Consider the following 17,714-nt stretch of genomic DNA (forward strand, 5'->3'; position numbering starts at 1 on the left):
ATTTATTGATAATTTTTATAGAAAAGCCTAACAGCTGTTTTCTTTCTACTACTAATTAAGGCGACCGGCGGGTTCTGAGCATCAGGTACCTGCTATGGGTGCTGCAGACGACATGCGATCATCGAATCCGGATCACATAGGAGGCTATCAAGTTGCTTTGCCAATCTTCACTGGCATTGAGAGCAAGTTCGGCTTGTGCCTGCCGAGGTTCCAGGCTGTCACCACGACAGTGAAACCATAACAACAACGCTGGTGGCTCTTTCGAAGTGACCCACAGCGTGAATCCTAAATAAGAGCTCCTTGTAATTTTGCGAGAAAAAACTCACGTCAAATCCATACTTTTTCCTTCGTGACTGAGACACGCTAAACAAGACTAGTAGAGGAGGGAACTGCGTAGGTGGCGTAACTCATGGAATGAAGGAAATATTATCAAAGCTGAAGAACTTGAACTATATAAATTTCCAATCCTCTCACACTACGAGAAATCGTCCTCGACGAGTGATATAATCTAGCCAATTGTGCACAGAGGTGCCTGTCTTCGTACATACCTCGTTTATCACTTTTTATGTTGATTTTCGAAAACAAAATTAAACCAAGAAACAAACAAAAAGACTCGTCGTCACTTTATATAGATAGGTATATATAAATACTGAAGATATATAAAAAAAAATTATAAAATCGTTACCTCCCGACTTGTACATATGTATAATGTATAATAAGTGGATACGCGTACGCGCGCGAGAAAAGAGCGAGAGTGAGAGAGAGAGAGAGAGAGAGAGAGAGAGAGAGAGAGAAAGATAAAAAAGAGTGAGAATGAGTGAGACATTGAAAGAAAGCGCACATGCTTAAGCTCTTGATGAAAATAAGGAGAGCGAGGCGCTGTGACCAAAGAGATATTTTTTGCAAGTTTCGTCGGGGACATTATTTGTATCTTAGATATGGCGCGCTGAATGTGTATAGTATTTATATATTCGAAAGTAAAGCTGGTTCTTTTCTCTTTTGCCGTCAAGTTTTATTAGAGTACACGAAAAAGCGTATTTCCATTTTCCACGAAAAGTTTCGTTTTTCAATTTTTTCTTCGATATCGATATGCGAATAATGCAATTTAATGGATGTGAGAAATGGATTTTGAAGTATCGGATCCATGAATTATACATGCGATTTTGTGATTTGAATCTGATACTCTTGCAAATCTTCAATCAGAATTCCGTAGTTCTTGATATTTAACATTTGAAGTAGATTTTGCATTAGAAAACCTTTAAACATTCGACATTTCTAACTCCGTCCCCTTGAAGACGCAAACGCATAAGAAAAATGAAAAAAAAAATAAACTGTCGTCAGATCAGTGGATGTCAAAGCATATGTCGCGTCAGCTTGCGCGATGAGTTATGTACCTCGTGCGGTCCTAATTACAAATCGTTGCACGATGAAAGAGAAAGAGATATGTATATTAAGAAGTCTCCCTTTTTTAGGCGATCGTATATATTTTTAGACGATACATGATATATAATATGTCATATGGTTGCGCATAATTGACCAAAATGATGCAAGGTCGCGACGAAAATGTGTAGAAAAGAAAAAACTATTGTCGAATGTAGGTCTGCTCATTCTTTGTTTTAAACTTAAGCTGGAGCTGTTTTTCTTTCTCTCTTTTTTTAAGAAAAAAAAAGAATTGTAATAAATGATTATGCAAATTGTTTAATTGTCGTTTGATTCTTATGGTGTACCTTGTCATATAATAATTGTAAGAAAGTTGAATATTATTAAACCGCATGTCTAGACAGAACACAATTAATTATTTTGCAGATAAGAGCTTATGAAGATGAATGAACATTCGATAGATTTCAAAATTCAAATTAAATAGTTATTAAGTTCCATCAGTGAAATACATTTATCGTTATTAAATTGTAAACTTTTTTCAAATTAGAATCCGTATCATTGACTTCCACGGTTTCAAATGTGCTCATCGCTCTACGCGCAAAACACTCACTGCCTTTACACTTTTTGCTGGCATGGCTTTTCTTCTTTCTACCAGAAAGAAGACGACGGGCCGATTTACCTTTTGAACTGCATTGGAAACTCGGTGGTTCCCTCATAGCTTAAAATTGAAAAAAAGGTTAAAGAGTAGAACGTAGTGAAGCAAAATAGAAAACAAGTTTGCCTTACCACATAAACCGAGATAAGTTTTCGATTTCACAAGTTCATTGCCGCACTTTTGTTTTCCAACATCGTACGGCTGTTTCATTAGCATGTTGCCTCTGTATAGATAAAGATTATTGAGTGTTTTAACTACTAATTGGCATAATGCAGATTACTGAAATTGTAACTTACGCTGGGCCATAATTACAGACATAAAATTGACTCATGGTCGCGCCTTCTTTGTAACGTACGTAACCACATCCAACCAAATATGTATCAGCCCAGATGACCTGCGGTAAATATTCGAAGCTCTTACCTCGTTGAAAATGATTTCTAAATAATGCTCACAAAAAGTAAATTGTAAAACTCTACCTGCGTATAATGACCGGTGCCTCCCGCGCCACTGATCGGCGCGAACTTGAACTGCTCGTTCTCGTCGAACCAAGTCTTGATGTGTTTGGAGAATTCGGCTCGCATCTCATTATCCCTTCTACCGATACTTCTGGAGATGCCGAGATTCTGTCCAACGTCGAATCTCGCTGCAAGACAAAATGACACGCGTGAAATCAGAAGAAATCCCAAGAGAGCCTAAAGCATCGTTGCACCAATATGTATCAGACCTACCCACCGACTTTTCTCTCGTGGCCGAGGTTGTGCTCGAATTCGCAATGGTTCGCCCAGTCCTGAGCGCCTTTTGCAAGCTCGTCGTCCCAGTACTTCGAGATGAAAAAAATACAAAGTGTCGTGCGTGAAAAGTGATAAACGTCACGGGAATTTGCGCTTGCCTTTATACTTGTCGGTCTTAAATTGTCAACTTGTACGCTGACGGCTGTTGATTTTATAGCTCCTTTCTTGGTAATCGAGCATGAAATCCGGCGTTCTTTTAACGATCGCCAATTAACGAAAATTTATTGCGTTTCGTATACACTATACCGCGCGCGTCCAGGTTGTATATCGACGATTCGATGATTATTTTATAGATCTCATTATGTGTGATCGAAGAGCCCGCCGGTCACCTAAATCTCACGGGAAAATATTCCGATGTTACGCGGGACGGGTCATGAACGTGTGTTACGTTATTAGGCAGAGATTATTATAATTTTTGCGTCGAGAATAAGTACGTTGTTATTTTGGCTATACGTATAATGTAGTGGGACCTCCCGCGATGAGGGCAAATTAATGCACGAGCAATAAAGCAAACTAATCCCTCTAGCTCTCTGCGCCGTGGCTCATTAACATGTGTAAACAGCTTTAAAGTAAGTGCATTACCATTTCTCGCATGTTCGAGGCCCGGGGCTGTCCCTTGACTAATCCTTTGGCCACTTTTTGCCGATACTTGTTGTGAACCTCGACGATCTCTTGCTTGATCTCGCAGGGCAGCTCACCGCTCTCTGGTACAACGAAAAAATATTATTTTTATGTTTAAATTTATATTTTATTGGAGAATCTATCCTATGGGTTCATTAAAAAATACAAGCTCAAAAAAATCTCGCCGAGCGAAACAGAAACCAGCTTGTAAATCACATCGCGGCAGATCAATCGAAGAACAAAAACACGAAACGCAAAGGAAAATCCATACACGCGTAGACCACAACTGCGACAGCGATTCCACGCGAGAGTTTCGCATATTCATGATCCGAGCGTCAGAGCCGCGAACAACGATCGCGCAGCTGTACACGTCCGAAATTTCCGAGGCTAGGCGCAAGCTATCCGGGAGCTGTTTTAAGGGCAACGAGAGAGAGAGAGAGAGAGAGAGAGAGAGAGAGAGAGAGAGAGAGAGCGCATACGCGGTCACGTCGGTGGCATGCATTATTTAACCGAGCGCACGCCATGAATTCGCGAATTATGTACTTTGCCATGCTTGAGAGGATGCTTGCGATATATGGAAAATAAACAGGGAAGGCTTCGCATGAATTCGTTTATTCGCTTGCTTGCAGGCTTTCATTGTGCAGCGAGCGAACTCCATGGGTTGCTATACTTATATAGGCTGTCGTAGAAGGGACTTGAACTTTTCTAGTACGGGTGTATTATGCTATATTAGCTTATAGAATCAGGTTTGGACTATACTGGGCTTTGTCGCAGCTCTTCAACTTTGGGCCGATAGGTGGTGTATAGGCTCTTTCCTCTTTCCCTCATCATGATTCGCGCAGAGAGGGTATAATACATAGCGGTGCACCACTGTTGATGCCAAACTGCCTCGGGCTTACTGCTTCGGCCGCTCATGCTATAACTGTCATACTGTGTATATTATAAATTTTTATGAATAAATCTTTAAAGTCATCGTTTTCGTTTAAATGGTGCTTGAAAAGCGGTATCGCATGACTACTGTTGACTTTGGTTCCTTTGTGGACTTTTAATAAGGCTTGTCCGTTGAGAGGATTAAGCAGTAAGTACTACAAACCCGATAAAACGTTACAAATTCGAAAATTACCTAAATCCCTGCAAATAGCGCTGAAGAGCCAACAATTTCTCGTACTCGCGTATTCTGAACGCGTGCGCGTGAAAACGAGCGAAGTGAACGCAGATAAAAATGTTATTTTCAACGATCAAACGAAGGGAAAATGGTATAAAGCTAAAAATTGATCACACAGTCCGAAAATTCAAGTATTACATATGCAATTCGATACCAACTAGTACCAAAACTCCAATCCCAGTGGCATCTTTGTCAAATCGACGTAAACCAGTATAGATACAAACATAATCCAACAACTCTCACCTATAACTTCGTATCTGGCACATCCTTTCTTCGCGTCTGCCGTCCGTACTCCCGAACCGATCAGCAGAAATCCTGCAATCAGCAGTAGCTTCGCAACCCTTCCCGCAGTCATCGCGTCTCTCTGATCCGTCAGCCAACACTGGCCAATGTTTCCTTTCTCTGGAGAACAGTTGATTGATTCGCTCGATCAACTGCATCGCTGTACGCTCGACGGTGCGACGACTTTATTAATCCGAAACGGTCCGAGAGCCCGATAAAAATCGCCGAGTTCGCGGAGCAATAAAACGCCCGCCTTATACTGTGTGCGTATTATTGATGACGGGAAAAATGAGACTTTAATAAGTCCCGCGCGCGAATTTGAAAGGCAAATATGTTTGTGTATTTCATACACTCCCCCCTGCCGATGCTGCGACCCAGCGGATTATTATAATTATTTTCGCGTCGGCAGCTCGGAAAATTCGAATGCAAATTAATGCGGTGCAGCAGCGAGCTATGTGTGCATGGGTATTGGGAAAAGTTGTGCGGTGTATATAACTTTGGTTGTAATTCCTTCGACGAGTCCTACAGTGTGTGCTAACGTTAGATTTGTTTATACGTACGCTTTCGAGCGAGCTGATTGAATGGACGCCGTGCGTTGAGAACACCGAGCAATCGTCCCGTGTACAGCAGCTGTGATTCTTTATAATTTAGTTTCTTGCTTTTTTCGAGACGTTGTTGCATATTTTTGCAAAATGTCAAGGTAGCGCGTGCGCACGTGCGGTATTAAATTTGTTTTTCCAGAAAAATGACGTCCCATTGATTGGATAGGTTCATTGTGTAAACTTTAGTTTATTATTATTATTTTTCAAACTATCAAAAACGCGGGGACGTTGCGTTGGAGATTTCAATTTCAGTTATATATGCTGACACTAAAATGTCCCGCTGTTATATATGGATATAGATATATTGGAAAAAGTTTATTATTCGAGCTTATCGAAAATTTCCTGAAAAGACCGAAATTTTTGTATTCTTGGGAGCGATGTCGAGGCTTTGGGCGTGAATTATGAATGTAATTCAAAATGCATCGTCGAGTTCATTGTATTTTTATTTCATTTTTGTACATACAATGGGATTCAGAAAAATTTTTCTCTGATTTTCAATAACGAAATTCACATTCAACAAAATTATTCACCTAATATACAACTGGTCGTTCGAAACTCGAAATCAGAGTCGTGTGCGTATGTCGTGCTTATCGGGATAAGAAAACAACGAAGCTATGATAAATGACGGTGTAGAGCTAGCGCGAGAGCGATTTTTGTACGTGAAAAGGCGATAAGTGAGAAATCAATACTAGCTTGAATAAGAAAGCAGACGTGGTTTGTACAAAATTTTAACGCATCAATCAACGTTTCTTAAGGAAGTTCGCGGAGCCGCAGATAAGAGCAAAGTGTATCCGTTTTATTGTTATATTATACCAGGTATATCGCCGGAAAAATCGCTCTCGAGGTCGCGTGCCCTATCAATGAAAACTTGCGCTCAACGATATCAACATCTTCCTCTCTATTATACAGTTGTACTAAATTCGAGTTCTTCGGACCAATCAAGAACTATATCAGTGGACTAGAAGTGTTCTCTCCTCTCGTCGATCTCGGCTAAACAACAGTGCAACTCTATATACGTATAGCGTGTTCGCGTATACGATGAGAAAAAGAAAAAAAACTGATTTTTGAATCGAGCTCTTTCTACATATTATCCTCGCTGGGATCGACGATTCTAAAACGCTGCTGCTGTGCATCAACTTGCGGAACTACTCGGTTACACCGTCGTCTCTAAAACGGATCTTGTGTGTACTTGCACGCGAGAATTCGGCGACTCTCTCGCTCTCTTGTTCTTATCTCCTCGTTCTTCCCTCTCGGCTGTTTCCCTTCGTCGTCACCGCGATTCTAGCCGTAGGCGCAATAGGCGCCAAGAGGGTAGTAGATTGCTTTCGCTGAAAATCACGAAGGATATAACGATGAGGATATAAACGAGATTATGGATGTGTGGTGGGATTTTTCTTCATGTATAATACTTACAGCAGAGGCCGGAGTATTTGTTGGAGTAGTTGACGCCGTACGAGTTACATTCTGGCCAGCCGAATGAATATGGTTTGTAGCCGAGGACGTTGCCGCTGAAATGATTGAATTGTATATTTTGAGAACGTTTACGAAGATTCGATTACTGAAGAACGAAACGAGAATATCTACGCCCGTTTTGGGATCTAGTGGATGAGAAGTGGAATGGTCGATTGACTGAAGAATCGATTGAAATTTTGAATTTTGCAAGTCGTATAATTTGAGTCTACAAAGACAACTGATCCGAGCTATTTATAGCTGAAATGTCTGTTCTACAAACGGTGTGCTCCATTAAATTTATCTATAATCCAATAAATCATCGATAAATTACCTCGGCCCGTAATTGCAGACGTAGTTCTTCGTGTATCCTCGTGCCGGGTCGTAGTAAAACGAGTAGCCACAGCCGACCAAGTAGGTGTCTCCCCAGATTACCTGCGAAGAGAGCATTAATTCCTTAATTCATATTCTCTCATTGAGATCAGAATCTCATGGTGATGCTGACCTGAGTGTAGTGGGCCGTGGTGCTGCTGTATCCGGTGCGGTAGTGTTGCACCTCGTTGAACCAGGTGGAGATCTGGTGGCGCCAGTCAGGCTCGGTGTCGTAAGGACTGGCCGGTGTCCGAGTCGTCCAGGTACGAGCCATGTTCTGCCCGACCGCGAAACGATCTTGAACCAAACATAATGATTTTTGTGAATAAATTTTTCATTTCGTTATTATTTTCAAGTACTCGGGTGCAGGTTGTATATTTATATATAGATAGATCAGGGGCAACAGCTTGCTGACACGGTATGAAGAAAAGGTAGAGGATGAATGGGCCACTTATACTTTAAAATGAGTCAATCCGAAGCGAGAGATTGTTCCTCTTTCTTTTAATATATTTTTTTTTCGTCAGCTGATAAATAAAACATGCAATCTCTAAACTTCGACGTATACACCAAAAAACCGCACACGCGTACACGCGAAAGTGCCAGCTCTTTCTCGCAGTCAATCCGTCGTTTCTCGCAACAGTTTATATATATATATATATATATATACAAGGCACGACAATAAAAGCTTATATGCGAAGAGCGTATTAGCATTATATGTATGTCTAAAATCGTGAGAAGTGAACTTACGAACATTACGCGCATTGTCGTGGGTCTCGCTGCAGCGGTCCGCCCATTGCTGGGCCATAGCCGCCAATTCATCGTCCCAGACCTGCAAAAGTTTAGCGATTGTTAATCTCTCCCTGGTCGTCTACCTCTCTCTCTCTCTCTGCGCAGATTCCCCGCGAGGATACTTTAGCAGGTCGCCTTTTACTTTGCAGCCGTAACAATTTCTCCCCCCTTTTCTATACTCTCTACCCGCTCATTTATTTTCCAGAGCTTCCGCTGAGTTATTCAAGCGAGTACAAGTAGATTTTGATTTTACAGAGATGGACCGCTGAATTATTAATTGAGCCGAGGCCTGCTTGCACGCAGTTGAGCGCAGCTCGTCGTATGAATTTCTCGCTGCCGCGACATAATACAGCTGTTGAATTTTACATTCGTATATTTGAATCTCGAAATGGCTTTTTATACATACTGTCGCTTCCTATATTGTGTTCGCGAAGCTGCCACTCGAAAAAGACAACATTTTAATTCGTCGAGATTTAATGACTTATACACAGTACTCGTAAAGAGCTTATACGAGCACAGTGGATACGTACCATCTCCATCATCATTTTGGCCGACGGCTGTCCGTTAACCTGTCCCAGAGCCACGAGCTGTCTCAGACGATTGTGCTCGTCGAGGATATTCCGTTTGTCCTGGCAAGATAATCCTGTCCCTGTGGATAAGAGCTGGCTTAAGAAAGGTCACGTTATACTATCGATTCGCTTCACATATACACACACGCACGCACACAAAGCCTCAAAATCTGCGTCTGACGCTTGGTACACGTCTTTTCTTTCGAGCGAGTGACAGAGAACGCATGTCAAGGAACAATTATATATGGGGTTTTTTTTTTAAGCCAGACATCAAGCTTGTATCGTATAAGTGCGTTTTTGTTTACTTTTCTTTCTCCGTGAATTCTGCACGAGAGGCGAGTTTACACACTTTGATAACAATCAATCATCATCAACTGCTTTCTTGGAAGCGGTGGTTCGACGTAACGAGGTTGCTTAATTGATTAAGTATGGATTTTATAATAATCTGATAAACTAGTAACCGCAAATGTTTCGCGCGACAATTATAAGTACACGTTAAATTATGCAATATCCGAGCATAATAGCCGTAGCGTATAAATCATGCCGCTTATTGAATTAGTCATCCCTCTTCCCCTCTCTTTCTCGATTATTCCAAATTAGTAATCTCAAAACAGGCACAGTCCCCGCCGTTTCCTGAAACGGTTCTCGCGCATAATTTGTCAACATAATGAAATTCGCTCTCCGAGCGCGGTGTCGTGCGAAACAGATCACACATAATTAAATATCGAATAACTTCTGATATCGCCGGAGCGCGCATTATAGATGTATATTATAATAGCAAGGTCGAATTAAAAATAGAGAAATCGCGAATCGGCCAACTCTCTCGGCTGTGCGCTGAAATTTTATTTCACGCGAGCTATATCTATATACGCGAGAGTATAGTGAACTTTGGTGCAGTTGCTATAGAGTCGCGAAGATTTATGGCAAAAACTTTGCCGACCAGATCGTTTCCCATGTGAGTCATGATTCTCTCTCTCTCTCTCTCTCTCTCTCTCTCTCTCTCTCTCTCTCACCGACGAAGCTGTATAACATTTTGTCGAATACTAATTTATGCCTTTCGAGCATCGCATTAAAGCGAGCTTTCTTCGATTTTTGTGTTGTATCCGAGAGGAGAGGATATCGATTCGATTCGAAATTTTGATTAATATTTCCAAGAACAAACACTCTCGAGCATCGCACCTTTTGCTGTATAATAATTTCACGGATAACACTGCGGATAAGAAGTTTCGACGCGACGCGCAGAACAAGAGGATTTATATACATATATACCTTATGCGAAGTGAAATTGTTCTAGCGTGTATAATTAGCCCAACGTTTTCGGAAGCCGGTGCTTTGGAGGTCACGGAAGCCTCTTGGGCGCCCGGACGAGCGATTAGAACTTTCTATATGCCGAGAGAGTCGGCGCCGCGATTAAAGCGCGCGGCTGCACACGTTTCGTGAATTATGGCGACGGTTTTATTATATTCGACGAGAGGGACGATTATGCTAGTCAGACAATTAACCTCTTAGCGTGCAGCGATGATGTATCGCGGTATAAGCGGTCTTCGGGCTGTATTTTTATTTCGTGATTCTATTGAGCGGTCAAATTTGAATTTCTCGATGATAGCTGCTCGTGTTTAATCCGTCCGGTGAATTATGCGTCGTGATACTTTTATCGTCGGCGGGTACCTCGTTTGATTTACCTTCGCCTTTCCATAATTAATAAAACGCATTAAGTTTAATGGCGTCGTCTCGTGATGTATCTATATCGTTTAAATTAACATTCGTTTAATTTCTAATGGCTCTATATCCCGCCGAGAGCATGTTAATTCGGCTGTATATAGATATACACACCGTGGGACCGAGGAAAAAATAGTAGATTTTACGTTACAAGTGCCATATCTCGCGTGACTTTTATCGAAATTATTATAATTTTTTACGTACGCTCAAATATATTCCAAGTACTTCGTACAATCCAAATTAAAAAAAAACGAAGATATTCGAATTCGTCGAAGGTATATTACCTCTCGATATTCGAGAATCCAGTTTCTCGCCATTTTCAACGCTGTAATTAGAAACCCGTTTTTTTAGCATAGCCAAATAACGCGTGACGGAATTACTACTAATAATTACTACAACAAGCGGAAAAAAGTATACTCCGAAATTGGCGCTCTTCGGCATTTCGAAAAAAATTCAAAAAAAAAGCGCCGGCAAAGCCATTAGAGCTCGACAGTGAACAACGGGAGCTTTCGTCGCGCTCTCCTGCACTCGCTGCACCTCAAGATGCTGGCGAACTCAAAAACGAAAAAAAATATGCACGAAAGCTCCGACTGTACACGAACCACTCGGCTGCAAGCTCGAGGGTCGAAAACACCACAAAGAGTCTCGCGCACGCGCGCGCGTAAAAAGAAAGGGGGCTCACAGCGCGCTGATAGTAAAAAATACGGAAAATTAAACAACGATATAAAAGCAGTGCGCGCAGGTGAGAGCGAGGAGGCCACTCGTGGCTCGTTAGGCGAATGCACCGCCGTGGTTTGCTCATTTTTGTTCTCACGGTGCAAAAAAAAGCTCGGAGTAAGTCGAGCTCGGCGTATAGAGCGTAATTGGGCCAGAGTCGAGCGATGTGTGCGGCGGCGGCCCAGCCCTATTGGTTTCCGGTTGAACGCATTGGTATGACGTTTTCGATCATAGACGTGTAGCACAATGCAACAACGAGACGAGCCAACGGATGCACTTGAACCCGTTTTGACGTCGGCAGGTGATGTCACTGATTCGATGGGTGCATGGTAACTCTAGAAGTTTGTTTCAGTTGTTTTTTGCGCGCTTTTATGCGCACTTTATATAGTACATGGCGACTAATCGTGCGTGTAGAGTGCAGCAGTGTGTTGCACAATTACTTTTGATGGCGTTCGTTTTTTACGCGTTTATAAATAAGTCGAATGTATTTTAAAAATTCAATTCATCTTTGACACGCAACTATTTACACGGAATAATTATATTCGAAACTTTTTCCTACTGCCATTAAATACATCATAAAAATAGAAACTCGACGTGTATAATCGGCAACAAGTCAACCCGTTAATTTTCGCCTATAAATAGTCCGATCAGAGGTTTCACTTCTCAAAATAATTTTCAATTAAAAACTCTACTTTCCAAGCTATTTCCTTATACCAAAACCATTCATTCACACAAATAAATTAGTGTAGAAAAAAGGTACTCACTCATCATGCTCTTCCCGTTGCAGGCCAGACAGCGCGTCGCGCACAGCATCATCATCATCATCAGCACCAGTCCCGTCATCCTCGCCTCCATCATGTCTCTGGTATAAGTATATACACACGCACCTCAAACGTTAAAAAAAAAACGACGCGTATATACCTGCTCACGATCTTCAAGAGCGAAGACAGAGAGAGGGAGAGATCGGACGCGGAGTCGCGATTTCGAGCAACTGCCGGTCCGTCAGCGCGCATCCGATCGCTTTATATCAGCCCGCGACGCCGTATAATACGCACACCTGTACACACCGATTCTGCGCGTATACGCGTGTGCGTCCAAGTTTCGCTCGGCCATGCGCGTGTCTCTGATCGGACTGAACCTACGGCTTTTTTTTCGCCTTCCGAGATCGCGTGTCGCGTTTCCTCTTCTTCGTGATGGATGACGGAGGAAGTGTTTTTTGTTTGGATTTTCAGCTGCAAAGCTCGTCGCTTCTGGATTATATATAATTTATGTAATAGGAGCTATAGAGTTCAGAGATGGTAACTATCTAATGCCACTCTTGTGTATTGGAAATTTTGCACGGTGGCTATATTTTGATACATCGATGTAGCTGACGATCGATAAACGATAAGCGATTTCAGATCATGTCCCATTACATGATAATTCATGCATAAGGATACTCAATAACACGTTTCTCTATTTTTGGAACTATATTATATTACAAATTTCGCAATCCTTCAAGGATCGAACAAAAAGTTTCCTCCTATTATGAATTCGTCCTCCGCGCGCACGAGCAAAACAACAACATGTTGATGCAACGGTGAATCGAACAAAAGAGCGCGAAATCCAGCCAAAATTAACCGCGACTATAATACACCTCGATAAAAAAGTATCTTCCCCACCTCGCGGACGTCTTCGAATTTCATTCTCCCTCTCGTCGTTGCCAGAGCTCATTCATCTCTTTCCCCGCGAAACAATACAGCCTCTTGGTCGAAGCGCGAGAAAAGAAGCGCCTGAAACGAGAGCGGCAAGCCGATACGGCGTTGGTTTTTCAGTGTCAGAACCGCAACGAAGACGAGCTCGATTCCCATCAACAGGTTGGCATCTGGGATGGATACAGCCGCGTCAACGCGAGCAACGGCAGGGCGGTACGTTCCGACTACGCTCGATGCCTTAAGTATCACGCGCCCGGGCTGTCTTCCTGCGCGCACCTTCCACCCGTCTCTCGATCGATCCTCATAGTCGTAGGGCTTTGTTTGCTTCTGTCCCCTTCTGCGGGCTTTACTTCGTTTCTTACGCTTGGCATCCTGTTTTGCCTATTGGATTGCAGCTCGAAATAGCGCAGACGACGGTATTATTTGGAATCGATTTGTTCTTGTTACATCCTTGGGTAACTAAATTTCAGTTGGACGCTCGATTCGTTGAGATTGTTGCTCGTCGTTATGTAATAAATTCGAAGATTTAGAAGTGTGACGTCGAAAGCTCCGCTGAGAAAATGGAGATTATAACGGAACGCCGCGGTCGAGTCGAGCCAGCCAAAGTGGCGCGCCACAATGATTAGAATGAAATTAGTATATTTGGATGATTCGACGCCTGACAAACACGTGTTTCGCATTGAAATTTATATTCATTTTTGTTTGGTTAAAATATAACCCGTCCGGAAACAAACCGGAATATTGCGATGAGTTTTTTTTGTCTGCGTATGCAGATTGAGATACATCGAAATATTTTTGAAAGAACCAATAAAGTGTACAAGTTAAAAAAGCAATATCTAAAAATTAAAGTGTCCAACAGTCAACGTTATTATAGTCGAGTACAGAATTTTTCGTGAATGTAAGGCGACTTGTGCGGAGTGGATTAAACAACGGTGAATCATACTCCTAAGCTTGTTTTGTGGAATATTCGGTGGATCAAGAAATGATGAAACTTTTAATTAAAATACATATCGACCATTCAAACTTCATTTTAATTAAGTACTTTGTATGGACTAATTAAAATTGATGTATCTTTATGTGTTCTCGGCATTGACATATCATAAAAACCAGTGCCTCTTTTTCTAAACCAACTCACTACATAACAGTATAATCAAAGGCATTTCGGCGCGAACGCTAAATAATTTATCATTCCACATCGATCAAACATGCGATACCAGCATTTCTTTCTATTAGCCAAAATCATCCCTGTGTGTGTGCGCGCGTTGCCTCGTCTCCCTCTTCTCGCACGATACATCTATTTATCTATTTCACTCGGAGAGTGTCGAGCGCGCTTATGCTCTCGACGTGTTTGGACGACGCCCATATGCCTCTTCCGCTCGATCATTGTCATTCGGTCGCACGTGTATTACGTAAGCTCGCGGCGCGTCGACTGAAGCTCGGAGAGGCTGAAGCTAAGCGGCGAAGACAAAGTGTCGACGCTACAGCACAGCGCGGAAAACCGAGAGCTTTTCGTTTGCGCGCTCGATTAGCAGATGGAAGAAAAAGTAGGGAAGGGATAGCTACCTTGCGTATTGTTGATACGCCGAGGAGGATGTGTGTACAGGCGAAGTGGTGTTGGTGTGTGATATAATATGTACGAGGGTGGGACGGTGCACGGTGATCAAGTTTTTTTTTTTGCTCATTTTTGTACGTTATTTGTAGGTCAGATCAATTAGAACTCGTTATCGATCTTCGGTTTCGATTATCGATATACGAAGCTATGTACGAAGGACGATGGGAAGACCGAAGGGGTATAACAATAACGCGTGCGACCTCCGACATCATTCGGGGGGAGACTCCATCATGTACGCAGGCCGAGCTTCGCAGCGCACGCGATCATAATTAAATGACGTACCTTTGGCCTATAATAAATTGCTGTCAATTATATTTCGAGGCGAAGTAATAGGCCGTCGCGCGACACGCCGAGACGATTAATCGAACTTTAAGAGCCTCGTGCACTACTGGGGCTCTGGTATACCTTAAATATTCATTCAAATTGTGTTTCCGAAGCATGAAAGCGAGTAGACCGGAAAGATTGTGAATCGTGTGCATTCGTTTTTTCTTTGCACACACGCGGGATATAAATAAATATTTTTTGAATTTATAAAATTACACTCGCGCGCGAATTCTTCGAATCGTATCGTACGATATCCTATATTTGGAACGGAGTAATTAATTGCGTTCATTCGTTACTTTCGCGGATAACAAATCGACGCTCATATTTTTTAACCAATATACCATCGCGGAAGTTCGTGTATTGTACACACACACGCGCGCGCGGAATCGATACTTCCCGAATGTCCTGATGCTTTTAGACTTTTTCGAATTGTCATCCTCATGTGTCTCTAGCTTATCCAACATATCGCGTAACACTTCTTGTCACAGGATTCACACGGATCGCCGTGTTGTATCCGTCGTCGAGGACTTCTGGTTTTTTATTTTCGCGCACACATACACATAAAAGTAGAAAAAGTTTCTTCATCGGCACATACGTGTATATATAGTTTGCCGGTGTAAATGTTTGGCTGGTTCGCTGATGGACGTCGTTTTGGGTATACGTATTGGCGCTAATGATGCATTGAAATATTTAAATGGACTTTTTCGCGGGCTTATTTCCAGATAATTATCGGCTTCTCTTTTTCTCGCATAAATTTGCCTAATGGCCATAGCTTGTAATCGTTAACATATACTCGAAAATTCTTGGAAGCCAGTCAGGATCGGACTATATAATTGAGATTACATTGAGTAATTAACGGTTGATTAAAATGTCGAGAAATCGAATATTCATGATACGCGCGCGCGCGCGCACGAGATTTCGCAAAATCGCTACCGAATCTCCGATCTCAATTCTCACGCACTGTAAAATAAGGAAACTTTGTATGTCGAATAAAATGTAATGTATAATCTTTCAACATTCATACTCTTTCCCGCAGACGATGCAGCGGACACATTTTATGAATGGAGTACACGCTCGTAACTTATAAAAATGACGATATCAATTCTAACGTCAAGTACCGAGATTCGCGAAAAAAATATTGGAAGTCTCTCTCTCTCTCTCTCTCTCTCTCTCTCTCTTTCTCTCTCTCTCTTTCTCACGGGAACTTGTCGATATTTGAATAAATGAGAGTCTCGCCTCGGCGCGGACATATCGACCTACTCCACTAAGATCCGTGTGTCGAGCTGGGCGTATAATGTTCGCGAGATAGCCCGTCCGTGCGAATATTTACGCTCTCCGATTAATCATCTGGGCGACCGCCGAAGGGGACGGAAGAAGCGACTGGTTCCACACGCCGGGTGTCAATCACCTTCGTGGTCCAATACGTCGGAAGACGCGGGAGATTAGAGTGAATAAGCGATGGTCGAATCGGGGAGAGAAGGAGTGTCGTAGGTTCGAAAATTCTACGCTACCAAGTAAGTATATAGTTATGACCTGATCGTCGAGGAAAAGGTCACTACTCCGCCTTTTCCTTTCTAATGTGTTTTTCTTCTAGGAACTGCCGTCGACTATTTTTATTCGTTCTTTCACCGCTGCTTCCCCGGATAATGGTTATAATTCGTAGGTTTCGGATTTCTGAATGAATCACTGGCAGACAGCTTGGCTTCGCAACGTAAACGGATACTTTTAATGAATTTATTTTTCATCCGGTATCCACGAGGCCTGCAGCGGTAAATTTGACGTACGCTTGAGTAATTGGTTATTTCGATTCGTTCTGCAAAAAGAGTATAGGCTATAATAATAAAGAAAAATAAATCCAGCCATTTTTATTTATCATCTGATTCTCGGCCTTATTACTAATGTTTACATTTTTAATGAACGCGGGAAAGTAATAACTATATCTCAAATCGCGGCGCAGTCGAGGGGAGAGACGCTAAAATAAAAAGAAAAAGAATACGAATGGCGAAATTATGCAACAGGTATATATCAATTAAGCCGGTTAGACATTTTTTTGCTCGATTCTCACGACACGAGAGCAGCAGCGTAAACACACGCGACAATTTACGATAGATTCCCGAATCTTGCGCGCGTGTAGCCATTAACATCGGCAGATCGAATTTATCGACACGACCGGAATGTTATTATATTATATCGGAGCGATTGAAGAAGTTGTCGTGAGATGCTGGTAATGGCGGTCCCGTTTAGCGGCGATTCCCTAGAATCTGACGATCGTAAATCGATTCGACGACAGCTCTGATGTGTCCGAGCAAAGGGAAACTCGTAGAGCATTTATTTTTAAAATATGTTAACATTTGACTTGCCTGATTAGCAAAGTGAAATGAATATTTACACGCTCTAATTATAGAATCGAAGTGATAATTGCTTATATGTGACCTTATTTCATAAAAATTTGATGTCAAAAGTGCCAAAAAATTGAGGTACCAACGGCACGCGGGGTTCCCAAGCGGTCACCCATCCAAGTACTAACCGCGCCTAACGCTGCTTAACTTCGGTGATCGGACGAGAACCGGTGCATTCAGCGTAGTGTGGCTGTTGGCGAAACGGATTCTTTGAACAAATTTCAAAACTCATTCGTTCATCATACTCCGCTATTGTCATTAACATAACCAATATCTCAATATAGTGACAGCACAAGTTTTACCTCTTGAGAAATACAATTGCGCGCAAACCCTTGTTATTCGTGCTCTATCTTCATCCTATACTTTATTTTTCAAAATAACGTTTTTTTCGCTCTGACGTTCTCGTGACGTGCTGAGCTTTTGGGATCTGTCTGTCTTCCTTGCTCGAGCGCGTGCTTCAGTAATTTGCATATTTATGGAGCGATCCGATTCACACGAGTCATTTGCATATCCTAACGAATGTCGAGCCTCGCTTTCCAATTCAATGTCTTTCTCATAACCGAGAAGAGAAAGA

The 17,714-nt window shown here is 42.2% G+C and overlaps 3 protein-coding genes and 1 non-coding gene across 13 annotated transcripts in view; 1 reads left to right on the plus strand and 3 right to left on the minus strand.

The window, feature by feature from the left end:
* Positions 1-1,702, plus strand: part of LOC100122016 (calcium-binding mitochondrial carrier protein Aralar1) — a 19,149-nt gene extending 17,447 nt beyond the window's left edge. For 5 of the 10 annotated variants that reach the window (XM_031927695.2, XM_031927694.2, XM_031927697.2 and 2 more), the window contains one exon: positions 61-1,702. In XM_031927695.2, coding sequence (XP_031783555.1) covers positions 61-241 — 181 coding nt within the window. In that variant the 3' untranslated portion in view covers positions 242-1,702. The remainder of the gene's footprint in view (positions 1-60) is intronic. The other 5 variants (XM_032598195.1, XM_032598196.1, XM_032598197.1 and 2 more) reach the window with 2 other exon arrangements.
* On the minus strand, positions 1,085-5,112 carry LOC100122003 (venom allergen 5-like). The gene is made up of 7 exons (XM_001605555.6): positions 4,856-5,112; positions 3,409-3,530; positions 2,768-2,855; positions 2,512-2,678; positions 2,332-2,429; positions 2,167-2,258; positions 1,085-2,098 (listed from the first exon to the last, which is right to left on the minus strand). Exons 1-7 carry the CDS (start codon positions 4,965-4,967, stop codon positions 1,878-1,880), a joined length of 900 nt encoding a protein of 299 aa, XP_001605605.1. The 5' UTR covers positions 4,968-5,112; the 3' UTR covers positions 1,085-1,877.
* An 809-nt stretch (positions 5,113-5,921) lies between these two features.
* LOC100121987 (venom allergen 5.01-like) lies at positions 5,922-14,752 on the minus strand. Its single transcript, XM_001605537.6, has 7 exons — positions 11,876-14,752; positions 8,637-8,755; positions 8,065-8,146; positions 7,451-7,614; positions 7,280-7,380; positions 6,910-7,004; positions 5,922-6,824 (listed from the first exon to the last, which is right to left on the minus strand). Exons 1-7 carry the CDS (start codon positions 11,967-11,969, stop codon positions 6,778-6,780), a joined length of 702 nt encoding a protein of 233 aa, XP_001605587.3. The 5' UTR covers positions 11,970-14,752; the 3' UTR covers positions 5,922-6,777.
* A 2,467-nt stretch (positions 14,753-17,219) lies between these two features.
* Positions 17,220-17,338, minus strand: LOC116416996. Its single transcript, XR_004227309.1, has one exon. It is a non-coding gene; the product is annotated as a 5S ribosomal RNA (ribosomal RNA).
* Positions 17,339-17,714: the final 376 nt, after the last annotated feature.

This window comes from Nasonia vitripennis, chromosome 3, assembly GCF_009193385.2.
Source record: "Nasonia vitripennis strain AsymCx chromosome 3, Nvit_psr_1.1, whole genome shotgun sequence".
NCBI classification, from domain to species: domain Eukaryota; kingdom Metazoa; phylum Arthropoda; class Insecta; order Hymenoptera; family Pteromalidae; genus Nasonia; species Nasonia vitripennis.